General features: G+C 47.5%; 4 protein-coding genes across 9 annotated transcripts; 2 read left to right on the top strand and 2 right to left on the bottom strand.

The window, feature by feature from the left end:
• Positions 1–91: 91 nt before the first annotated feature.
• Positions 92–3,857, bottom strand: LOC6530356 (ubiquitin carboxyl-terminal hydrolase 20). The gene is made up of 5 exons (XM_002091246.4): positions 3,658–3,857; positions 3,193–3,559; positions 2,330–3,137; positions 868–2,273; positions 92–777 (listed from the first exon to the last, which is right to left on the bottom strand). Exons 1-5 carry the CDS (start codon positions 3,739–3,741, stop codon positions 485–487), a joined length of 2,958 nt encoding a protein of 985 aa, XP_002091282.1. The 5' UTR covers positions 3,742–3,857; the 3' UTR covers positions 92–484.
• A 237-nt stretch (positions 3,858–4,094) lies between these two features.
• Positions 4,095–7,983, top strand: LOC6530355 (SNF-related serine/threonine-protein kinase). Its single transcript, XM_002091245.4, has 9 exons — positions 4,095–4,321; positions 4,581–4,851; positions 4,918–5,136; positions 5,215–5,390; positions 5,452–5,818; positions 5,881–6,006; positions 6,062–6,188; positions 6,252–6,914; positions 6,978–7,983. The coding sequence occupies exons 2-9, from the start codon at positions 4,646–4,648 to the stop codon at positions 7,683–7,685; spliced, it is 2,592 nt and encodes an 863-aa protein (XP_002091281.1). The 5' UTR covers positions 4,095–4,321; positions 4,581–4,645; the 3' UTR covers positions 7,686–7,983.
• Positions 7,984–8,173: 190 nt separating this feature from the next.
• LOC6530354 (dynamin-like 120 kDa protein, mitochondrial) lies at positions 8,174–13,012 on the top strand. 4 transcript variants are annotated; one of them, XM_015196469.3, is made up of 14 exons: positions 8,174–8,333; positions 8,439–8,736; positions 8,799–8,934; positions 9,081–9,197; positions 9,297–9,371; positions 9,432–10,021; positions 10,077–10,450; positions 10,509–10,673; positions 10,733–10,911; positions 11,656–12,128; positions 12,187–12,305; positions 12,369–12,453; positions 12,522–12,726; positions 12,788–13,012. In XM_015196469.3, exons 1-14 carry the CDS (start codon positions 8,305–8,307, stop codon positions 12,850–12,852), a joined length of 2,910 nt encoding a protein of 969 aa, XP_015051955.1. In that variant the 5' UTR covers positions 8,174–8,304; the 3' UTR covers positions 12,853–13,012. The 4 variants fall into 4 exon arrangements, with proteins under 4 accessions (XP_015051955.1, XP_002091280.1, XP_039228817.1 ...); XM_002091244.3 differs by having other exon boundaries at positions 10,733–10,920; XM_039372883.2 differs by lacking the exon at positions 9,081–9,197.
• LOC6530353 lies at positions 13,000–23,928 on the bottom strand. Of its 3 annotated transcripts, none has more exons than XM_015197164.3 (4): positions 23,780–23,928; positions 23,088–23,280; positions 14,352–16,239; positions 13,000–14,259 (listed from the first exon to the last, which is right to left on the bottom strand). In XM_015197164.3, exons 3-4 carry the CDS (start codon positions 16,234–16,236, stop codon positions 14,105–14,107), a joined length of 2,040 nt encoding a protein of 679 aa, XP_015052650.1. In that variant the 5' UTR covers positions 16,237–16,239; positions 23,088–23,280; positions 23,780–23,928; the 3' UTR covers positions 13,000–14,104. The 3 variants fall into 3 exon arrangements, with proteins under 3 accessions (XP_015052650.1, XP_002091279.2, XP_039228818.1); XM_002091243.4 differs by having other exon boundaries at positions 23,092–23,280; XM_039372884.2 differs by having other exon boundaries at positions 23,088–23,928.
• Positions 23,929–23,930: the final 2 nt, after the last annotated feature.

The raw sequence follows: 23,930 nt of genomic DNA, 5'->3' as shown, positions 1-23,930 counted from the left end.
GGTCCTCTATAAATAGCCCACCGCTCTTGAGTGGACCAATGCTGTGCGGGGCGGGCCACCCTAACCGTAATGAAATTAAAACAGAGATTGATTTTCTTCTTTTTTTTATCTGGGCCACGCTGAAAGCCTAGGTTCAGAGAAGCCGCAGCTTGACCAAGATTTCTACGATTTATTCACTATTGTTACACCAATTAAAGCACTCCCACACTATATATACAAAGTCACCCTTGGCCAGTAGCTGGGATAACATTACTGGTAAGGCGCCGGGATAGCAATACGATTAATTTATAAATACAGTTTTTACATACTTTATATAGCCTCCACCCCAACAAAAGACTGAGGTATAAAACTACTGACGTTTACGCTTACGCCTAAACTTGGATTTTGGCCTGCGTTTAGGCGGTGTCGTTTTGTGACTCTGGCCAAGGGCACTAACTTTTCCTTCTGCTCCAATTCCTCCTCCTCGATCCTCAGACCCCGTCGATCAAATATCAGTCTCGTCGCTTGGCCCATTGGCCTCGCGCAGGGTCACGAACTTTTGCAGCGTGACGTTCCCCTTGGTGGCAGCAGTGCTTCCGCTTTTTGAACTGTTCCGTAATTTTCCCTTGTCGCGTGACTTCTCGAGCACGCCGTTCACTTGGAAATTGTCGCTTTGGAATGGTATCGAAATGGGTAAGCTGTATTCGCTCGGAAATGCAACTATTCGGTCGTTGTCCTTATCTTTATCCTTTTTATCAGACTCTAAGGGTTCGGCATTGGTGTGGGCATTGTAGTTTCCTGCAAAGTATATAAAGAGACAAGAGACAAACATTGCAATTCGAATAAAGGTAGTTTTGTAATATAAATAACCATCAATCTATTACACACCTTTAGCTCCAAACATCTCGGCGTGTTGCTTGAAAGCACTGCGATTGCGCTTGCTTCGCTTTCGCATATTCAAACGCAGGGCGGACACCTTCATTTTGGACCGGCTGCGCTTCGACTTTGGACTATTTGGCCGCAGGTCCGACTCCGCCTCCAACGACTGACGCTTGCCAGTTAAGCTTGGACTGGGACTGGTACTGTGACTTGGACTCGGAGTAGTGCGAAGCCCCAAATTGCTTTCGGTGTCGGAATGATTGTGCTGATAGCTGGTCGCAATCTCCTCGTCTTCCTCTTCCTCTTCCTGATTCTGATCCTGATCCTCATCGTCGTCGCACTCATCATCTTGGTCGATGATTTCTATTTCCTTTGCTTCGTCGTCATCTGAGAGAGCCTGTCGAAGTATAATTTCCGGACCACCACCATAGATATTATGCAAAAATCGCCACAAGCGCGCATTCAGTTGTGCATAATCCGAGCCCAATCGAACGCAACTCACAGTGGCAGTTCCATTTTGGGAACCATTTTCCGTGGATGCAGCAATGCCCTCATTGGTAATCGGTCCTGGATCCTTGTGGGTTTTTCCGCGCGAAAACTGCTGCCAGGAGCGCAGCCATGGCATTGCGATCGCATAGATGGCCGTCGAATCGAATTCGTTTTGTAGTCCGTTGTATTTTGTGAACTCGTTAAGTTCATATTGTTGACGGCGGGAAAGCGTCTCCGCTGCCCGCTTGCAGATCTCGCACTCGAATATTATGTTTACCGCTGGTCCGCCGCCGAATGTCTGGTAGAGATAGTCCCACAGTGGCTGAGAGATTGGCACCGCAATCTGACTGATTACGTCTGCCTTGGAATGCAAAATCCCGCCATGGGGGCACAGCATCTCCTGGTTGTTTATAGGTCCTGGTTCTGAAAAAGTAGCCAGTCTTGAGAGCCACTCCCGGGTTATATAGAACTGAATGTCCGAATCGCACAGCGGATGTGAAGTTGACAAAGTCATCGCCTGATCCCTGACTAGCTTCATCTGGGGGTTGTGTTTGTGGTAAAATAGTACATACGCCTGACAGGACTGAACCAGCTCCGAAGAAACCTCCGTCACAAACTGATCATCAAACTCATACCACTTTCCGTTTAGCGCATTGCGTGCATAGCAAGTATAATGGCCACCACCCACCGTTCCATGGTGGCAAATTACCGACGACAAGTTGTAAATTGCCACCTCGCTCTTGCAATCCTTGTGAATATAAGGCCGCATATCAAAGCCCTCCAGCGGAAAGTATACGTCCGACGAGATTTTTGAACTGTAAGAAAGATCGTTCCGAAACCGTTTCAGGTGGATACACAGAACCTCTGGCAAGGTGAGGACGCGGGAGAACTTTATGCCCGTCCGGAGCTTGTTGCAGCGTTCGCAGCTGAAAAGTAAATAAACTGATGATTGAGAACTTTAGATTCAAAGGGACTTTCTCACCTGTACATGTTGTCTCCCTTCAACTCATCTGCGCTAAAAAAACTGGCCATGCAATCGTAGAGCGTCACCGAGGGTCCGTAAATCCAGGAGCGCAGCATATTCCACATCCATGACAGCCAGCCCTCGTTGGTCCTAGCCGTGGTTTCAGCGGCATTCAAACTTTGCACGCTTAAACTATGGGTTTGGTGAAGAACGTTCAGGAAATCACGATTGGGAATGGGCAGCGAGAGGTCCTGGAATGTTTCCTCGCGTGTGGACACGCGATCGCAGGTTAGGCACTGCACCGAGGACAAAAGCTTGCCGTCAAACACATCGCTGATTATAGAGCGCGCGGCTTCAACTGGTTTTTGTTCGGTGGAGGTGGCACTTTTTTGCTGATGCTGCAACGGTGCTTGTTGCAAATGCACCGTGTGGCCTTCTGGCATCCCATTGTTCGAACCATTTGTCCGACAGGGTGTTACAAAGTACTCCGTCTTCAGCAGCACCTCTGCCGATTGCTCCGACATGCTGCTTTCACAGGTGTCGTACTCGCTCTCGGAGGCAGGCGTCAAAGACACCGGCGCCACCTCATCCTCGTTTTCGTCATCCGTTTCGGTGGCCTGCTGCTGCTGCTGAAGTGGCTGTACCTGTGACTGGTATTGCGGCTGGTTCTGCGTCTGTGGCAGCATTGAGACCTGCTCTGTCAGCTCCTCATGCAGCTGGTCCATGAAGCACCGCAGGAACTCCTGGGTGTCGTGCTGCTGATAGCCCCGAAACATGGGATGAACCGTGCGAATGCCATACAGAATACTACGCGGGGCAATAAACTCTGCAAAATCTCAAACTTTAGTAGGTTTTCCGATTAAGAGGGTGAAAGGCTGAACCTTTGGGATCATCGACATCCTGCCAGATGTCCTGCATCAAGCGGCGGTAGCTTTTGGCCAGACCGCCGGGCTTGCAGCGACGGGCGCTCTGCTCTGCTATGTACTCTACAAGGTCGCTGCAGTTGATGAAGTAGTGTGTCATCGGCGGCAGGTTACTCAAAGCCTGCAGTGCCGAGTTCATATAGCAGGTGTTGGCGATGTTCTGGAGGCCGACGAGTCCTGTACCCGAGCCCTTGGCATTGTCTTTGCCTTCACTGGCACTGGCGCTGGAATCCTCCCGCCTGGACAGCGAATTTAGCGATCCGCTGAAGAGTTGGTCGTGACATCGGCTGCTCCTCGGGTCACTCATGGCATACCCGTTCGCCAGCTAACCGAGAGAAAATCGAAAGTCATGTAATCAAGCATTAAACAATTCCTACAAATACGACTGCTCGCCTGGAGCGGAGTTCGCCCTCCACACCTTACCTTGTGGCTCTGGCTGCTGTCTGCGGTGCGGTTTCGGTGCTCTACATGTGGATTGTGCTGATTTGGGTTGGGACTCAAACTCATTATAGCTCCCTAACTGCCAGTATTCTGTATTTTTATATTTTAATTGAGAATTTTGATTGGAAACGACCGCAGAAAAGGCGTTCGCGATTTTGGATGGTATTTTTGCTATTCCCCGTAAGTGTGACCAAAACAAAAAACCGTGAGGCAACCGGATAAGTTTCATCTAAAATAGTCAGCTCGTGTATTAGTATTGATTTCGTTTAAAATTTGTAGTAATTAAACTCAACTCTAAATTAAGTAAATTTTTTAAGAACTATAAATAATTGAAATATTTTTTAATATTTTCCAATACGATATACATCTAGTCAAGAGCATCGCTGGCGTGCCATCCCCACTTTAAGACAAGTGGCCACACTAATTTAAAACTCGGGGGAAAAAACGCAGAAAATAGTCGAAAATGTGTATACAAAAAGTGTAACTAAGCGTTTTCATGAGTGATAAGGGCCAAGAGTTTATTGCGAGACGTTCGAGCGGCCAGTGATCGGCCTAGTTTAGTCGTCCCCACACCGGAATGGGTGACGCCTCATAGTTTTTCCTGCATCTGCTGGCGGAGATTCGACTTCTCCCTCCGCTGTATAAGGTAAAACGGCCCTGCCTTTCCGCATTCCCTTGTGTAACAGCCCTGCTTTTGCGCTGCTCCTGTTGGGAATCAAATGTAAAAAGGACACATCCAAATGAATCATTAATTGGAAGCAGGCGATGAATGTACACGTGCCTTTGTGGGATGGGCTGCCCACCGCCATTCAGGCTGCCAGCTATTACATCAATATCCGTTCATGAAGCAGCACTTAGCCAGCGAAACATCCCGTGTACGAAATGATAGAGCTCTATAATTATAGTTTTAGCTAATCGCGGATAGTTGTGCCCAACACGCAGGCCGTTGGAAGAGTGCCAAGGAGCCATCATGACGCTGGAGACGCAGCCCGTTGGCGGGGTGAGCGACGGCAAGATCGCCGGGCTCTATGATCTGGAGGAGACTCTCGGATCCGGACACTTTGCCGTGGTGAAGTTGGCCCGGCACGTGTTCACCGGCGCAAAGGTGGCGGTCAAGGTGGTGGACAAGACCAAGTTGGACGATGTGTCCAAGGCGCATCTGTTCCAGGAAGTGCGGTGAGTAGCTATTGCAATCTAACTCAACAATTTATTTAATAATCCCGCCGCACTTATCCTCTCCAGATGCATGAAACTGGTACAGCACCCAAATGTTGTGCGACTGTACGAGGTTATTGATACCCAGACCAAGCTGTACTTGGTTTTGGAACTGGGCGATGGTGGCGATCTATACGATTACATAATGAAGCACGACTCTGGGCTCAGCGAGGAACTGGCCCGAAAGTATTTCCGCCAAATCCTACGTGCTATCACGTACTGTCATCAGCTTCACGTGGTTCACAGGTGAGAGCGCGCTCCAACTGATAGTACGCCGTAATGTGTCGATCACTGATTTACGTAACATTTAATTCTCCTACCCAGGGATCTAAAGCCGGAGAACGTGGTGTTTTTCGAAAAGCTGGGCCTCGTCAAACTCACCGACTTCGGGTTTAGCAACAAGTTCTTGCCCGGCCAAAAGCTAGAAACCTTCTGCGGCAGCTTAGCCTACTCGGCTCCAGAGATCCTGCTGGGCGACTCATACGATGCTCCTGCAGTCGGTATGTCAACAACAAAAATGTCTTATAATCCTTGGTTAATATGTTTATGCTATCCCTTCAGACATTTGGTCCTTGGGAGTAATTCTGTATATGCTGGTGTGCGGTCAGGCGCCCTTCGAGAAGGCCAACGACTCGGAAACTTTGACCATGATCATGGACTGTAAGTACACGGTGCCTTCACACGTGTCCACAGATTGCCGGGACCTAATTGCCTCAATGCTGGTGCGGGATCCAAAGAAACGGGCCACTGTTGAAGAGATTGCTTCATCGGCCTGGCTAAAGCCAATTGATGAGCCCGACTCAACGGCCTCCACCTCAGAGCATTTTCTGCCTTTGGTCAGCCGCGAACAGCTGGGCGAAGAGGATCACGCCTTTATCATCCAAAAAATGATAAACGGAAACATTGCGTCCAAGGAAGAGATATTGCAGTAAGTATAGCTAAAATATTAAATCAATTTATTTTAGCTAACGCCAAGTGACGTCATTACAGAGCTCTTGACAAAAATAAGTACAATCATATAACAGCCACATACTTTTTGTTGGCGGAATTACGTCTGCGACGGCGGCGAGAAGAGCTGGCTCAAAAACAGAGGCTTCTCAATGATGCCAGCATTAAGTGAGTTAAGAGTAACAGTCAACTTGCATTCTTAATCTTTAATATGTATATTCAGAGTGGGAGATGCGAGTCGCAAGCTAGTGCCTGAGAAACCAAGTCCAACAGAAGCCCAGAAAGGGGGAGTACCCATCAGCATTAACGTTACTCCAGCTGCTCAGTTTGCCAACGATGGTGGTAAGCCGGTAAGTTAATTTGCAATCGATTTAAACTGCAGTAAATTTAATTAATGGAGGTACCTTTGACAGGACAAGCGCAGTCGCAAATGCAGCATTGTGCGTGAGGAGGACGAAGAGGAGTCTGCCACAGAATGCTCGGCGATAGGAAATGAATTAAAGGTAACGTCGTCGCGACGTGAGGCCATCTCAGATTCCCTCTTTAATAGGGCAATGCATGAGCGTTCCAGCTCTGAGCCGGGAAATCAAACGAAAGGGGAACAGATAGTTAATAGCGGAGTGCCAAGCCATTCACGTACAAAGATTGTCCTCTCGGTGGATGCAACGCTGGCCCATAAGCTTAAGCAGATGGAAAAGAGTGCCAAGATAGATGACGACACCCTAAGTGGTCTGAAGGAGCTGGAGATCGGCAAGCTTAAGCCGCTTCCTAGCAGTAGCAAGAATCCGGTGCTCACCCACCGACGCACAAAGCTGAACAAGATTCGGACCCCTTCCTGCAGCAGCTCGGAGGCCTCAGACGACGACACCAAGACACGCAACAAAAAAAAGATTAACAAATTTGTCGGCGACACGCCAGTGCGGTTTCGCATGCATCGGCGAGACTCGCATGACGACTCCAGCGACTCGCAAGATCAGCTATATCCGCCACCCGGATCGGCCGGCAATGCTGGTAGTTTTATCTCCAAAAGCGGCTCCGTAAGTGGAAAAAAAGAGGGACAATCGCAGTATAAAGAGGTACGATTATTATTGTATAATTACTAGTGAGACAGTTACTAAAGTCCCATTCTTCACTTTCAGCCAAATAATAAATCCGATGAAAATCGCAAATCTCACAGCCAAAAAAGTCGGAAACAGCACAAGGATCATGTGGACAAGCATTCCCACGCTGAGAGGCAGGTGGCGGATAGCACCACAGCTACAACAGGAAATTCCACAAATAGGAGGCGACGCATTCGCGAGAGCCAGTCGCTGGACCGCATCACAGAGGCTCAAGAATACGAGATGCGGCATCGATGCTACGCGGAGAGCGAGGCAGCATCCTCGTCGTCCTCGTCCACCCAACATATCGATCAGAGATACTCTTTACTTAGCCTAAATACTAGCACATTCTCCGTTGCCGAAACTAAGGAAGAGTACGACGAGGAGGCAGACGCCACAAATGCCACGGACCAAATCATGAATACTTTGAATGCAGCCAAAGCAACGCTTCAACAAGAGCAATATTTTAATAACAATACCAATCTTAGTAGGAACTTCAATCACAACAACAACAATCACACCCAGAGCATCATCCACATCAGTAGCCAGAAGTCAGCAGCCAACAGCAAGAAGTCCAACGAAACACCAAAAGATATTTATAATCTAAACTCAATCGAGCAAATCGACTTGATTTTGGAGGATAAAAGCCTTACCAAAGCAATACACGTCACTGGCTCTAAATGCTTTGTCACCATGAAGAAAATCCGACGGCTGGGAAAATACTTTCCCGTTATGAACTTCTCTTAATAGACACAGTTACTTCTTTGCAAAGTGCATTCTTAATATTAAAACAAACTCGGTTAAGCGAACTACATAGAAAATATGCATGTATTAATTAAAACGTATAAACGTCAACGTTATCCCCCGTATATAGGAAATCGCGCGAGAATATTTAAATTTAGTGGTAGCGTAATTGTTTTGTCTGTCGTCGTCATTACGCTTAAATTATTCTAAATATATTAATTTATGTATAACTGTAAGTCTAATCACTCAATGCAATATTTAGTGAAAATACATTAATGCCCATATGACAATTGACTAAAAACTGACTTATTTATTTACCAAATGCGCCAGCATTAAATGGAACAAAGAGGCAGACGGCAATTCAAATTTATAATTCAAATTTTTGCGCCCCGCGACAGTGTACACACACCATACCTTTGTATTTTACAAAACTGTTCATGTAAAAAACGATGTACCTAATGTGGGTACGCAAAACGAGTACATACCACCCTTTTCAACTCTGGTCACACAGGCCACATCCCGTAAAGAGTTTTTCAGAGATGAGTTTGCGGCAAGAAAATTGAATAATTCACGGAAATAAACAAAGTAAACTAAGTGGAAACTGTAATCCTGACCAGCAATTATGTTGCGCATCTATCAAAATACTTACCGGTGAGAATCCACGCCCACAACGCGAAAGCCCTAAGATTTACGTGCCCATTTTCCGAACGATTTCGTCATCGGCGAATCTCTTCATCCAATGTGTTTTGCCCACAGGCGCACCGCAAGAAAAGCTGTTGTCTACTCCACCAAGGTCGCCTGCTGCAATCATTCCACGCTCTGTGGCATCACCAGCCACCCACGCCGATCGCAGGACAGTGGGAGCTCCGGTTCAAATGGCAAGCACCGTCGCCACGAGGAGTTCTTACTTGCCGGCAATCCGGCAAGAGGCTGGCAGATGCCTCCGCCGTCGCGTGGTTACGGGATGCTGGTGGTGCGCATCCTACGGGGAGCCCTCAAGCTGCGATACATCGTACTGGGCGGCGCCATTGGCGGGGGCGTGTCGCTGAGGAAAGTGAGTTTCGCAAGTTATATAACTTGCATAGAACTTATGAGACATGACTTCTTTTGCCGCAGAAATACGAGGACTGGAAGGATGGACTGCCGGATTTTAAGTGGCTGGAGGACGCCATGCCGCAGGGCGAACGGTGGAGCCAGTTCTCGCGGAATCTCATTGAGGTGGGCTCGCTGGTGAAGAACGCCATCGATGTCGGTGAGTGTCCGTGTTGCACTACCTTCGCCCAATCAATCTCTCACTTTAAATGGTCATATACCTTGGTCAGATTCGCATTGAACTCTTCGTTTTGATTGATTTTTCGCACTGAATGATACTGATGTTATTGGGGCGTTTGCTTGTAGATCCAAAGCTCAAGCAGCTGGGCGAGGATAAGTTGTCGGAATGGCGCAACTGGTTCGACAGTCGTCTGGACGATGCCATCGAGGCGGCCGATTATCAAGGAGTTCAGATTGTCGAAAGTAGGTTACACAAATACACAGACTCCCAACGTTGGGCCAATTTAAAGTGAGAGACCCCTGTCCACCGCATTCGAGACTTATTCTTACCATCTGTTGCAGCTAAAGATGACCTAAAGGCCAAAACAACGGTGGCCGCTTTGGGCATAACATCCGATGAGAGTCGCAAAAAGTATGGTAGGTTTTTTACACACCTGCAAAATGAATATTTTATCTAATCCCTCTGTGATCTCGCAGAGAAACTCCAAAGCCAAGTGGAGACGCTGCAGACGGAGATCATGAACGTCCAGATTAAGTACCAAAAGGAGCTGGAGAAGATGGAGAAGGAGAATCGCGAGCTACGCCAGCAATACCTCATCCTTAAAACGAACAAAAAGACGACGGCAAAAAAAATCAAAAAGTCCCTGATCGACATGTACTCTGAGGTCCTGGATGAGCTATCCGGCTACGATACGGGCTACACCATGGCCGATCACCTTCCCCGTGTTGTGGTAGTGGGAGATCAGAGCAGCGGCAAGACCTCTGTGCTAGAATCCATTGCTAAGGCTCGCATCTTTCCCCGCGGCAGTGGAGAGATGATGACGCGAGCTCCAGTCAAAGTTACTCTTGCTGAAGGACCATACCATGTGGCTCAGTTCCGTGACTCTGATCGGGAATACGATCTTACCAAGGAGTCTGACCTGCAAGACCTGCGTCGGGATGTAGAGTTCCGCATGAAGGCGTCGGTGCGAGGTGGGAAAACTGTCAGCAATGAAGTGATTGCGATGACGGTTAAAGGTCCTGGTCTGCAACGCATGGTTCTAGTCGATTTGCCGGGAATAATTTCGGTGAGCAAGTAAATACTAGTGAAACTGCGCACAACTAATGCTAATTGTATTTTAGACCATGACTGTTGATATGGCTTCAGATACAAAAGACTCCATTCACCAGATGACCAAGCATTACATGAGCAATCCGAACGCCATCATTCTCTGCATTCAGGATGGATCTGTGGACGCTGAGCGCAGTAATGTGACGGACTTGGTCATGCAGTGTGATCCCTTGGGTCGACGCACTATTTTTGTGCTCACAAAGGTTGATCTGGCCGAGGAGCTCGCCGATCCTGATAGAATAAGGAAAATTCTGTCGGGCAAACTCTTCCCCATGAAGGCTTTGGGTTACTATGCCGTCGTTACCGGTCGTGGACGAAAGGATGACAGCATAGATGCTATTCGGCAGTATGAGGAAGACTTCTTTAAGAACTCCAAGCTGTTCCAGTAAGTATAGAGGGGATGTGATGGGTAAATTCCAAAGTTCACCTCTCTCCATACTTAGTCGTCGAGGGGTTATCATGCCCCATCAGGTGACCAGCCGCAATCTGAGCTTGGCGGTGTCCGATCGTTTCTGGAAGATGGTGCGGGAGACCATTGAGCAGCAGGCGGATGCATTTAAGGCGACTAGATTTAATCTGGAAACCGAATGGAAGAATAACTTTCCCAGGTTGGTTAAGCTGTTTCAAATAATTTTAGATCTATAACATGGGATGTATAATCTTTTAGATTGCGCGAGTCTGGACGAGATGAGCTGTTCGACAAGGCAAAGGGCGAGATACTGGACGAGGTGGTAACGCTCTCGCAAATCTCCGCTAAAAAGTGGGACGACGCTCTCAACACCAAGCTGTGGGAAAAGCTCTCCAACTATGTGTTTGAAACCATCTATCTGCCCGCTGCACAGTCAGGTTCTCAAAGTAATATTTTGTAGTGCTAAGTGTAGGTTGTAAGCAGGCTTCGCCGACGTCATCGATGGGGGCACGTCCATCCAATCGCCCGCCTTGTGCTCCGTCATTTTGTGTGTATTTCTTGCAAGATATGTCTTGGCCTCGATGTTCACGTGTCTCTGTAAACGTCGCGTCGTTAAAATGTTTTGTTTAATTTTGCATTTATCATGGCCTGCGTTCGGCATCGTATTCCCGCGCAAGGGAATCACATGCGTTCAAGAATTCCGAACCGGTTTCAGATTCCTGCAACATTTCTTGAATCACAAGTGTAAATTTAATGTGTACTCCCCGGCGGACGATTTCGAATCCCATTAACACCGTTTGCCTTTGCCCCGAAAATAGTGACTAAGCCGGGATTGTCACAGGTTCGGCGTTGCAAGTCATGTGCCGGAAAGTGTTATAAGCGAAGATTTACGAGCACCTGTAACGAAACCAGATTTTGCTTTATGTCCACATTATAAAATTGTATGCGATATTAGCGATTTATAACCGAAAAACCCGTCCAGCGGGTGTTTATTTAGCATTTTATGACAGACCCGTTAATTTGCTCAATGAATTCATCCAAATCAATGTCTAATTGAATTAAATTGCAGTTATCGAGTTAGGAATCTGAATGTTTTGTGGCTTTGTTTATCATACCCCCGTAGTTGTGTGTCTAGTTAATTTGGCTCAACTAATTTCATACGATGACTGTGCTCTTTATAGATTCCTTCAACACGATGGTAGACATCAAGTTGCGCCAGTGGGCCGAGCAGGCACTGCCCGCTAAATCGGTGGAAGCCGGCTGGGAAGCGTTGCAGCAGGAATTCATATCGCTGATGGAGCGTTCGAAGAAGGCGCAGGATCACGACGTCATCTTCGATCAGTTGAAGTCCGCGGTGGTGGATGAGGCTATTCGTCGGCACAGCTGGGAAGACAAGGCCATTGACATGCTCCGCGTTATCCAGCTGAACACGCTGGAGGATCGATTCGTGCACGACAAACAGGAGTGGGATTCGGCGGTCAAGTTCCTGGAGACTTCGGTGAATGCCAAGCTCGTGCAGACGGAGGAGACGCTGGCACAAATGTTTGGACCCGGACAAATGCGACGCCTCACCCACTGGCAGTATCTCACACAGGACCAGCAGAAGAGGCGCAGCGTTAAGAACGAACTGGACAAAATACTCAAAAATGATACGGTATGTCTATTCCCTTAAAAGGTAGCCCCCACTAACGCACTTTAATTTATGTTGGCAGAAACATTTGCCCACCCTAACGCATGATGAACTGACTACGGTTCGCAAGAATCTTCAGCGTGATAGCGTGGATGTGGACACGGATTACATAAGGCAAACGTGGTTCCCGGTCTACAGAAAGTAAGTTGTATTGCTAAACCATCTAGAGTGCTTATCAGAGAGCATCATATGTCTCCTTTTCAGACACTTCCTTCAGCAGGCGTTACAGCGGGCAAGGGATTGCCGCAAGGCTTATTACCTCTACACGCAGCAGGGTGCCGAGTGTGAGGTACGACAAAAGGTTTTACGCTTATCTGAACCAATTTACTTGAATTCCTTTATCTACTGCCTTCTCAGATATCCTGCAGCGACGTTGTGCTCTTCTGGCGCATCCAGCAGGTGATCAAGATAACAGGCAACGCACTGCGACAGCAAGTAATCAATCGGGAGGCGCGGCGGCTGGACAAGGAGATCAAAGCGGTGCTGGACGAGTTCAGCGAAGACGAGGAGAAGAAGGGTTACCTGCTCACCGGCAAGCGCGTGCTACTAGCCGAGGAACTAAGTGAGTATTTGCTTAATTGAGTTTGGCGCCAATTTAATTTTAATTGGTTTAAATTCCACAGTCAAAGTGCGGCAGATACAAGAGAAGCTAGAGGAGTTCATCAATTCACTTAATCAGGAAAAGTAGTGTGCCATGACCAAAGACACAGCACCTGAGGCGTTACTTATTTAACTTGCTAGTTTAAGACCACATTTCAAATGTTTGTTCATAGTCACGCTTGAGCCCTTTAGTTAAGCATACTTTGTGCTCCGAAAGTAATAAACCAATAGATCGTTAGTTCGTATTATTGAAATCGTCTTTATTGTTTAGGAAGTGTAACCTTATGTCGCATGCAATGCAATATAAACTCATTATTTTAAATGTAATATAAATCATACAATCTGTTTTAATGTAATTGTAGTTGACAAACGTAAACGCGAAACGCACTCATCGTGCTGAGTATGTAGCGGTCCGTGTGTGTTTTTCTGAATCTGTATAGTGTAATATATAAATCGGTTTGCATTAGAGCACAGCACTTTTACCAGATGCCTCATCGTGCGGCTGATTGCTTGTTTTGCTTCGTCCACGATCGGCTAATCCCACGATGCGGCAGCGGCGGCGGCGGCGGCGACATCGGCATCGGTATCGAGATCGGTGGTGGGTGCATTAACCCCAACCGATCGTCTGGCCGCGTCTCTAATTGATTGATTGATAAACGTAGTATATCTAGCTAGCTATGTAACAAGTCCGTGATGGCGGTGCAGTGCCATCATATCTCTTACAAGGTAAACAAATGCTCGTTTCCTATCATGTTATATAACTCAACAAACGATTCTTAACTTGGCAGTCGACTTGTGGCCCAGCCATAGCCATGTGCTCAGCTGCTTACGGCTATCGTAATAATATTAATAATGTGTTCGGTTCTCCTCCACTCCGATCCTCCGCTTAGTCTAGCTGCTAAATTCTAGTCCACCGAGCCCATGGGTGCTCCACTAAAGCTTATAGAAACATAATTTACACTCGCTCCACTCTGCTGTTATGCGTGTGATTTCGGGTAGGGTGTTTTTGGGTGTTTGGGTGTTTGTGTGGTAGGATGTTTGGGTGGTTGGGTGGTAGGGTGGTAGGGTGCATGTGTTAGGCACTCGATATCGCTGAAGGCACAACATTACGATTAGTCTTATCTTAACGTATTAAGTACTCGGAACACGCTTCCGCACTCGTTCTTCTCCGAAATCGGCAATTCGGAATATCGGGATATCGGGAGCTCCATCGACATGATGAGTGATTGGCAATTAATGTTGCCAATACCGAAAGGTGCTATCGGAGATAGTTGTGGCTGCGATGACAAGGTGTTCAGGCTGTCTGGCATGTCTACTTTCGCTCCGATCCAAGCAGCTCCTTAGGCCGCGGGTAGGGGGGTCAGCTTCTCGTTGCGCCGCTGCTCCCACCGGCTGACGCAGGTGAGCGGGAAGCACAGGAAGGCCGAGAGCAGGATCAGGCCACCAGCGAAGTAGAAGGCGGCGTCGTAGCTGTCTGTCATCTCATAGAGGGCACCTGTTGGATATTTATATGAATATATATGAGTTCAAGTGCCTCCCAATTATTTAGTAAAGTGTATATCATTCCCACTCTTGTGGACAACTCACCTGCAATGGGACTGCCGACAGTAGCTGCCAATCCCTGGAACAGCATCAGGAATCCGTAGGCGTTGGTCAGTTTCTCCAGTCCGATCAGCTCGACGGCAATCAGGGATCGCAGGGCCGAGAAGCAGGCAATGCAGACACCAAAGAACAGGGCGAATGTCCACTGGGTGGCCGAGTTGATGACCACGCCACTGAAGATGGTAGCGATGCCGCCGGCGGTAAGGGCAAAGTTGTTTAGCCAGAGCGGCTTGACGGCAGGGAAGGAACTAATTGATCCGCACACTATCCTAGCAAATGTGTTCACAATGCCAATTCCGGAGAGGACTCCATAGGCCGCCTGCTCATCCATGCCCGCATTCTTGGCGCGTGGCACCAGGAAGGAGAAGGGCACGAAGAAGCCCATCATGGTGAGGAAGCCGCTGAAGGCCAGGCACATGAAGGCGGGGGACTTCAGCAGCGAGGTGTCCAGCATGGTGGATAGGGTGCGACGCACTGCCTCCGGGCAGATGCGGCATCCCTTCTGCCGATCCTCCAGCATGTCCTGCTTGGTGGGCAGTCGAGTCACAGACATGTGGTACGCCAGCGAGGTCTGCGATTGGTATTGGGGAATCCTGGTCAGAGATCCCGAGAAGAAGATATCGTCTCGGTACATGGGTCTGGATGAGGAGTGCGACTGTCCATGGTGGGCCTCGTGTGCGGCAGCGGCGGTACGCTTGCCAATGTCCTGAGGCCTGCGTCCGGATACAGTGTGGCGGCGTGCCTGTATGGTCACTGGCTTGGCCTCCGTCTCCAACAGGTTATCGTTCTCGGCCTCCTCCTCGTTCTCACCCACGGTGGTCAGTTCCTTGTGCAGATTGAAGGTAAGCTGCTGCGGATCTCCGTTGGGTGTGGTGGGCTGCGACTTCCTAAGCTGCTTCAGCTCCGTGCCCTTGCTGCCTTGGGCCGTGCCCGATGGTCGGCGCTCCAGGTTCATGCCCTTGAAGATCTCCTGGGCGGTGGGATAATGGTTGCGCTGCGAGGCGCCCATGTACGTGTTGTGGGCGGAGTTGGGCATCGAGTAGGCGAAACGACCTTCGGGCAGGGGCTTGGTGAAGGCCGCCTGGTGGAGTTGGGGCGTGGGGGCAACCGTATTGCCATGACCATTCAACTTCTTCTTCTCCTGCTCATCTCCCTCCTCGTTGGTCACCGACAGCGTAATGGGTTGGATGGGTCGGAAGGCCAAGCCAAAGAGGGCACACGACAGCACGATGAGACCCTGGATGGCAAGCGTTTGGCGCCAGCCGCCCACCAGCAGGATTTTGGTAAGTGGGGCGAACACAAAGGTGCCCACTCCGGAGCCGCACATGGCAACACCGGTGGCCAGGGCACGCCACTTCTCAAAGTAGAATCCAATGATCACTACAGCGGGTATGTACACCATGCAGAATCCAATGCCGCCGAGCACGCCGTAGATTAGGAACAGGTACTCCACACTGGTGGCAAAGTAGGAGAGTCCGAAGCAGATGGATGCGAATATGGCTCCAGTGATCGTTACAGTACGGAAGCCAAACCGATTGGCGATGGCACTAACAAAGGGTCCTGCCATCAAGTAGCATCCACTGAGTAACGAGGATACGAACGACACGTAGGCCTTGGTCACTTGGTACTCATCCATCAGCTGCTCCTGGATGAGTGGGGAGCAAAAGACGATGCCGTCGATGACCGTGCAGCAGAGGAAGGAGGCCACCATTACCACCCAGGCCCATCCGCTGTCGGGAGGAACGACGACGGCTGCCTCCTCGATTTCCTCCTCGCCCTCCTCATTTTCCTCCTTTATGTTCTCCGGCTGCTTGGACACCAGCCCTTTGGATGCCAGCTCGTCCTGCGACTTCGTCTGTTGCGTGGCCATTTCCTGCAAGAAAGATTGCGGGTGGAATGGATCAGTATGGGCGCACCTAGGAAAGATCGGGCTGTTTGTGTTACGCAAGTGTTTACCCAAACTGTGTGGCCTTCACATTGCGTATACGCCCCCGCGACTCCCTTTATTTTGCATGGATAAGTCTATTTTTGTATGTCACGTGCCCCGATTGTCGCACAATTGAGCGACACTATGTAGGTCACAATAATAGGGCTAGTTTGGGTGATTAGGAAGCACTACGTCGCGCACCGAAATATAAAATCTGAGATCAATTAATCACTTAAAAGGTAATAGATTGATCCTTTCAAACTACTAGTTTTATAATTCTCACGTGTGACTTTTTTAAGGAGACAGACAGTAAAATACGTTGCTCAATTTATTAGGCAGTAAAATAAGTTGCTTAATTTATCAGATAAGAGAAATCGCATTTATTTTATACCCCTTTCCCTCAGCTCAAACAGTGTGTAAGTACAAACAAAAAATTTCATTGCCTTATAAACAGATTAAGTAAATACATTGAAGGGTATTTCACAATCTGATATGCGATTTTGAGATCCAGCACTACGAATCTTCCCCCGACTATAGATATGTATCTGTGCGATATCAGCAAAAGGTGCGTGGTGCGAAGGCTTTTGCTGTTTATCACATCGACGTCAATCGGCAGATGGCACTGACAGGGGGGCGATCATCGCTGGGTGGTGGGTGGATGTGGTTTTAGGGGTTTTTTGGGGGTTTTGGGGGTGGCAGGTGGTGTTTCAGTGGGTGGTGGATTGTCAAAAGTCAGACGTGGCCAATGCCAGGGCCATTAGTGCGTCAACGAATGTCTTGGCCAAGCAGCACAGGCACAAGAAAAGCAAATGGAATTTGCAATTATGTATCCGAAATGGTTCTTTCATTTGCCCGAGGAGCAGTCTTGAAAGACCTTCGACAATATTCAGAGAACTCAATATGCCTGGCACACGAGTACGAAAAAATGTTCTGTGGATTTTGGGCTCTTTTCTGTTGATTGCTTTTCTTGTTTGTCCACATCTTGCGGCTAACAAACTCTTGGCCTTGGCGCTGGCTTTGCTGCCTTTTGTTGCCTTTATCTAATCTGATCTGCCGTGGGGCAATTCGCCATGGAGTTAGCAAACGCATGACCACAGCTGGAGCGGATCCTTACATGGACCTGGAGATCCAGACCCCTCATAAACACCCCAATGGAGATGAGCTGTCTTGGGGATTTTGTAACCAAACAGAAACCTATCTCCCCGAAGATCTCGCTCAAATAGGCTCTGATAATCTGAGATAAAAGCGTCGTATCTTACTGCAAATTGCTGGGATTTACGGTTGCCGAGATTGCATCGTTAGTAATATAGCCGGATAAGTGACTGATAATCGCTGGCTCCTGATATCCCAGCGAGAATTGTGGCTGCATTCCATAAATTAATTGATTATTTCGCCAGATTTTGAGGCTTATCACAACGGATTTTTACGTCGGCGGCCCGGCAACGGCTTAACCGTATAGCGAACTGCTTATGGCCCCCATATACGGGGTTTAGTACCTAGCAACCGTAGTACCTCCAACTCCATAGCCATCTCCACCACGTGACAGGGCCCAGTTTGATAATTTCATTTCCTTTATGGCAGAAATTTCGGCCATATCATTGACCATGCGAATTTATTGGATCCCATAAAGACCGCGCGCACCGATAGTACAAGGGTCTGGCTGGGCTGGCTTTTTGTTTATTGAGCAATCGAAAGTGTTGCGACACGACCATCCTCGAGCCAATCCAAATACAATAACATAATACTGGCCGCACACCCTATGTGGGGAGGGGAGACCCCTTCTCAACTCGCGCTCGTATTTCAGATTTTGTTTTCATTTCATGCCCAAATGACCACGTTGGCGGCATGAGGAAGTGCTCCAAAGTGGGACTGCCACTGGGACTGGGACTGGGACCCAAAGAATCAAGAATCGAGAATCAAGAACCGAGAATCGAGAATCGAGAATCGAGAACCGAGAAGTGGCAACCGAACCGGGCATCGGGAACCCATCGAGGGAAACCCGGCAAGTGCCTTCGCGTAACTGACTTGCAACAGCAACAGAAGTATAAATAGACATTAGCGTTTACTTGTTGCCCCGATCCCATATTGTGGCCACCATATCGAAAGCGAAGACGTCTTAGGGCTACAAATTGGACAGAGGACGCACCCAGATGGCTCTTGGCTAACTGCTCTTGGGCCTTGTTAACTATCTTAATGGGTTTGTAGGCCTGAAGCGATTATCAAAAACTATTTCGTAGTAACTGTCCATGTACTATTGGAATATAAGGAACATAAGACTTTATAGCTCAATAAACCTGAGTTCTTGTCAAAGGTTCTGTAAACCATAACCATCATAAGTCATTATCTTATACGAAGCCAATCGAAATTGGTTGAAAATAGATTTAATTTTCAATTCTGTTATTAAACTGTCATTGTTATTCAAGTTGCATAGCGATAACTCCAATAAATTTCTTATAATATATAAATAATATATAAAATCCGTAACCTCAATAATCTGGTATTGCGTAAGGGTATCGCATATTTGAGCTAGGAAAATCTAACTTAAACGCCCTCCGTTTTGTTTGTTTCCCGGTGGGTTTGGCTCCACAAGCGGCGGATAATGTGACAAGGTGGCTCCTGTGGCCTCCATGGCCATGTGGCCTCCGTGCCCTCCAAGTCCGACCTCCTCCCGCTTGTGGTAAGCTAATCCCGCTGCGAGCAAATAGCCCACGCATCCCGCCTCCCGCCAACGACCTCGATCCATCATTCAGTTTTTTAGGAGAACCTGGGGGCGGAGGTCGCAAACACTTGTCAGTGCCAATTGTAAGCGTTGACAGCGCTTAAATTGATGCGCGTCGATTGAATTAATAAATGTTATAGGTAAACACATATGGCCAGAAAAGGACGGACACTCGAGAGGGCATTCCGAGGAGTCGGGGGCAATGGGAAGCACCCGGCCAGACGAGAACGCAGACGCAGTCGCAGTCGCAGACGCAGACGGCGAAGTTCTTAAGATGTTTTCCTGCTGGCCGCCGGTTTTTCCTTAATCGTGCACATGTATCTACAAGTATTTGTATCTGTATCTGCAGCGCGTCTCCCTCGGTTTGTTTGTGGCACACACATATGTCGCATGTAGTACACGGCTCTGTTATTTATAACATGCAACTGTAGGCGTCCGGTTCTTGGTCTTCGTCCGGCCGTCCAATCCGCCACTTCTCGTGCCTGCGGACCCATTTAGATAGTTGGTTATATCATGGTATCGGACAGGTTCCGAGTGCCGTATCTCAGCGCCGCAATTTGTAGGTACAAGTGAAGCAATCGTTAAACGACTTTATGCTTAAAATATTAATTAGCTAAGCCGGCCCCAAAATGGAGCGAGTGCCCTAAAAGGCCAGTCTGGCGAAGAGGTTTCCGTGAAAACGATCATATGGACGTGGCAAGCAACGAACAAAGGATGCTCTACAAAAAGAATAAATAACACAAAGTGCTTTGGATTTTATATAAACTGCAATACCTAGAAAGTAACCTTGTTATTTTATCTTTTTCTTGTTTCCTTCTTAGGTAATGTTTTTATTGTTTCTGAAACCTTTTTTTCTCCAGAACTAATACTTCTGTCTTTAAGAATATGATTAAGCAAACACCTCAAATTATTTTGAAAACTAGCTTTTTTGATTATGCAAGCACACTCATGCTAAAAGTATTCAAAGAAACCATGTAAAGTATGAATAAGGCATAAATCATTCATAAACACATGTTTAATCTCAAACTATGTTGAATAACTAAAATGTATAAAAATTTTTTTTAAGAAAGCAGTTTATCTGATTATATACACTTCAACTACCATATATTAAAAAAAAACATATATTCTTTCGGAATTATTATATGATAGTTCAAATGGAAATTGTATAACCCCTGCCCTGCATTACAAAGTCAGCCGGAAGATCCAAAAATATATCGTCACACAAACGTATGGAATAGGTGAATGAATGGCTTTCTCCGGAGATCCGCGGATGATCTCCACAAGGCACGACTCCACTCTGCACGGCTCGTGTCGCCACTTCAAAGTTGGCCCCATTCCGGGGATCGGGATGGCAGCTGTCACCTCAAGTTCATCGCTCGGCCTTTCACCCGGAGCCCAGTATTACGCACATACGCACAATGCGGAGTAATCCAAAGAGCACGATATGGTCGTGTTTTGAAGGAAGTATGTATCTTTCCGTCGGCGAGCGTCTGACACAATTAGCAATCTTATGCGGGACACTATCAGCAGCTGGCTCTTCTGTTCCATGGTGCTCTGCTGCACTGCTGATGGTGTTGACCAAAGACCACTATCATCGACTCAGGGGCTCATCGGCGTGAACAAAGGCAGCGACAATTAGTGGAGCGATCAATGGTCGATGGGGTCTGTGCTGGGTGTGTGTGCTCTTTTGTCGGAAGTAGAGCATGGATTCATAATCAATTAACATGTTCAAATCATGGAAAATAAGTGCAAGTAGCGCAATTATTTCTAATTGAAAATCGAGAGCATTTGTGTGGACAAAAGTCGTGATTAAAGCATTAGCTTCTGTGGCTATTTAAATGTTTATTTATTGGGTTATCTTGCACGTGGCTGCGTCAGTCATTTCCCGATGTCATTTCCATCGATGTCATTGCCTCATGACGCAGCCCACTTTTCACATCAACATCCACATCCCATCTCTCCGTTTCGGGCTCTGTTTCCAATCCGAATACGACTCTGATTCTGATTCAGATTCCGATTCAGATTCAGATTCCGGATTCAACCCCGAAGCGAGCTGATACGATGATACCCCGTTTCGATGCAATCCCATCTGATTCGGTTCGATCCATTTCGACCCCGACATTGGCGCCAAAATGCAGTTGCTGTTTTTGTTTTCGACGACGATTCTGTTTTCTGATCTGATAAGCAAATCAAGGAAACAAACAAACTGCAACTGCGGTCTAAAATTGGCTTAATCTGCTGTAAATATTTACACACCGATTAACGATCCGTGTTAAGGGAAAATTTCCACAGTCCGCCGTTTGAGATTCAAGATTCGAGTTTCATGATTCGAGATTCGGAGTCTCGAGATTGTCGATTCTGTCTGTGGATTTTCCAATCCACCAATTCTGCAGGCCACACGCAAGCCCATTCGACCATTACGAAGAATGAGAAACCCCAGCCGCGAGAATTCTTCCACCCAGTGTTTGGTTTGGGAAAGAAAAAACCCCACTTATTTGGCAATGAGTTTGGGGCATTGTGAAGGCAGAAAACATGTTTGCCGCTGGCTAATGCGAATTTAAGATTTCTATTTTTTGTGCAACTAACTGGGTGACTCCTAATTAACTGAAAATTATCGAATAGCACTGGCAAACATGCCAGTCTCTCTGGCTCTTGCTCTGACTCAGATACTGATACAAATTCAGATTAAAATTCGGATTGATTAATTGCCAAGGCGGGGCAATTAGTGGTGGAGTGGGGCAAATTGGGTCATTGGCATCTTGCAGTTCTAATGCTTCCAACTCGCGTCACGGCCCACTGATATGAATATGGATGTGTGGCTTTGGTTACTGTATTCAGATGGCGGGGAGGGGGGGATTTTCGATTTCGATGGTGGACTGGTGGACTGGTGGACAGCTCGACAGCTGTGGGATATGCCATTAACACTTGGCTTGCGGCTTGCTTTGTTTGTTTTTTGCCGGCAACCGGTTGGAAGATAAAACGCTACAAAAGCCACGCGCAGCTACCCAAAAGCGAGCCTTGGGCAAATGCCAAAAATTCGCTCAGTGACTCACCAGTCATCGATTGGCGAAAGGCGTGTATCCGTTGGGATTAGCTTGGATTAGCTTGGATCGAAGATAAAGCCCAGCTTAGCTGGCCGGGCGATTTGCATGCCAAATTGCTGGCCATAATTAATATGCCGATAATGATGGCCAGAGTAGCTCGAAATCGATCTGCATTTGCATTTGCATAGCTAGCAGGTGCAAAAAGATACAAAGGTATCCGGCAGATACTCTTCAAGCCATATGTACATATATGCCTCTACTTTAACTGTATCTGCATTATTCAATAATGCAAGCAATTTAATTCATTGCTCAATTTAGTTTAAGTAGAAAACTAGAATATTATTATATATATTTTTTGCAATGCAATTTACTTCAACGCCATTTAATCCGCCTTTTTAGTTTTATGTTAAGCTATTGAACTAAGTGAAACTAACACGAAACAAGTTACCCAACATCAATTTAGGCATTTTATTTGGATATCTTTTTCCAACTGAAGATTTGGGATCTCTCGCAGCGAAGCGAATCCAACTCACATTCATCACAGGTTAAGATCACGTTTTTTGAGTGCTGCCCGAGTAAAACTGGTGCTGGGGAGCAGCCACATAGGCTTAGTTAGTATCGATCTAACGTAAGCTGATTTCGTTCTTTGTTCAAGTTCAGGGGGGAGAGCCACACAAAGCAACAAAGACGGCTGCAAATTGCGACTCGAAAGCCGTTTGGTGCTGCCTTTTTTTTCCTGGTATCGCCAGCGAGGGGGGAAGAGGGGTTGGCTCAAAGCATTCCCGGTTCTCCTCCCTTTTTGGCCAACAAGAGGAAAAGCGAAGCACAACAACCAAGTGGGAACACGGTTAATTTTTTTTTCAAACCACCGCGCGCACTTTTGCCGCATGTCGCTGCTGCGTTGAGTTGCGTTTCATCGTTCGTCGTATTCGTCGTGGTCGTGGTCGTGTGTGTTTTTGGCCAAAACCCGTTTTGAGCCAAGTTTTCAGTGGAGAGTGAGAACTTTGGGTTCTTGGCAGTTGGCCGCTTACCTACGTCTATATGCTGTCGGTGTCGGTGTCGCGGTGGCGGTGTCGCTGATGTTCAATGTTGCTGCTGTTGCTGTTGCTGCTGCTGCTGCTGCTGATGCGTGGTGATGCGACGTGATGCGTCGTGTTGCAGTTAGGCTGGCGTTTGAGGCAGCTTATTTTGGTGGCCAACTGCTGCTCTTATTTTTGGCGCGCGCTGCAAAGAATTTGATGTGGGTTTGGTTTGTTTTCGTGGTTTTCGTGTGAGAAAAGCGAAAGCAATCGAACGCGTATTGCCGACACAGTAAAAGCGAAAGTTAAAAAGTCAGCGACGAAGGCAACAGCGGCAACGGCGGCAAAGGCGACGAGGAAGCGGGATCGACGTGAAGCGAAACAACACGCTTAAAAATACTTCTAGCATATATTTATCAGTATCTGATTGTACATATGTTTATATAGTTTGGGGCCCGAGCGGATCGGTGCGGTGCGGTGCGGTACGGAATGGAGCAAAGCAGCGTATATGTACATATGTATATATAAATATGTATATGAATGCGGAGCATATAAAAAAGTGCGCGCGGCTATAGTTCGTTCCTGTGCCGATGTTGCCTATATTGCCATTGCTTTCTTCGCGTTTCGGGAATACTTTTCGTTTCGTTTCGTTTCGTTACGTTACGATTCGATTCGTTTCGAGCTGCGTGTTATATGTGCTTTACTTTATTCTGGTCTTGTTCCTGCTATTCGTTTTCGAATCGAATACAAAACTCTCGGCTGCGGTTTCCGCTGAGGACGCCTGATCGCAATGCCGCATGTACGATGCGCTCGACGCGGCGGACTAAAGATAACTAAGGGAAATCAGAATGTGTT

Source organism: Drosophila yakuba, chromosome 2R (assembly GCF_016746365.2).
Source record: "Drosophila yakuba strain Tai18E2 chromosome 2R, Prin_Dyak_Tai18E2_2.1, whole genome shotgun sequence".
Taxonomy (NCBI): Eukaryota; Metazoa; Arthropoda; class Insecta; order Diptera; family Drosophilidae; genus Drosophila; species Drosophila yakuba.
The sequence above is the reverse complement of the archived record's forward strand: the minus strand, read 5'-3'. Positions and strand labels throughout refer to the sequence as shown.

Bases quoted from the DNA above. Each gene is read 5' to 3' on its own strand.
- LOC6530353 (XM_039372884.2), bottom strand. From the start codon at position 16,236: ATGGCCACGCAACAGACGAAGTCGCAGGACGAGCTGGCATCCAAAGGG. The intron at 14,260-14,351 runs GTGAGTTGTCCA...AATATCCAACAG, and splicing joins TGTCGGCAGTCCCATTGCAG to GTGCCCTCTATGAGATGACA.
- LOC6530355 (XM_002091245.4), top strand. From the start codon at position 4,646: ATGACGCTGGAGACGCAGCCCGTTGGCGGGGTGAGCGACGGCAAGATC. The intron at 5,391-5,451 runs GTATGTCAACAA...CTATCCCTTCAG, and splicing joins ATACGATGCTCCTGCAGTCG to ACATTTGGTCCTTGGGAGTA. The intron at 6,007-6,061 runs GTGAGTTAAGAG...ATGTATATTCAG, and splicing joins CTCAATGATGCCAGCATTAA to AGTGGGAGATGCGAGTCGCA.
- LOC6530354 (XM_002091244.3), top strand. From the start codon at position 8,305: ATGTTGCGCATCTATCAAAATACTTACCG. The intron at 8,334-8,438 runs GTGAGAATCCAC...TTTTGCCCACAG, and splicing joins ATCTATCAAAATACTTACCG to GCGCACCGCAAGAAAAGCTG. The intron at 10,022-10,076 runs GTGAGCAAGTAA...ATTGTATTTTAG, and splicing joins ATTTGCCGGGAATAATTTCG to ACCATGACTGTTGATATGGC.
- LOC6530356 (XM_002091246.4), bottom strand. From the start codon at position 3,741: ATGAGTTTGAGTCCCAACCCAAATCAGCACAATCCACATGTAGAGCAC. The intron at 3,560-3,657 runs GTAAGGTGTGGA...TCTCTCGGTTAG, and splicing joins ACAGCAGCCAGAGCCACAAG to CTGGCGAACGGGTATGCCAT. The intron at 3,138-3,192 runs GTTCAGCCTTTC...GAGATTTTGCAG, and splicing joins GGATGTCGATGATCCCAAAG to AGTTTATTGCCCCGCGTAGT.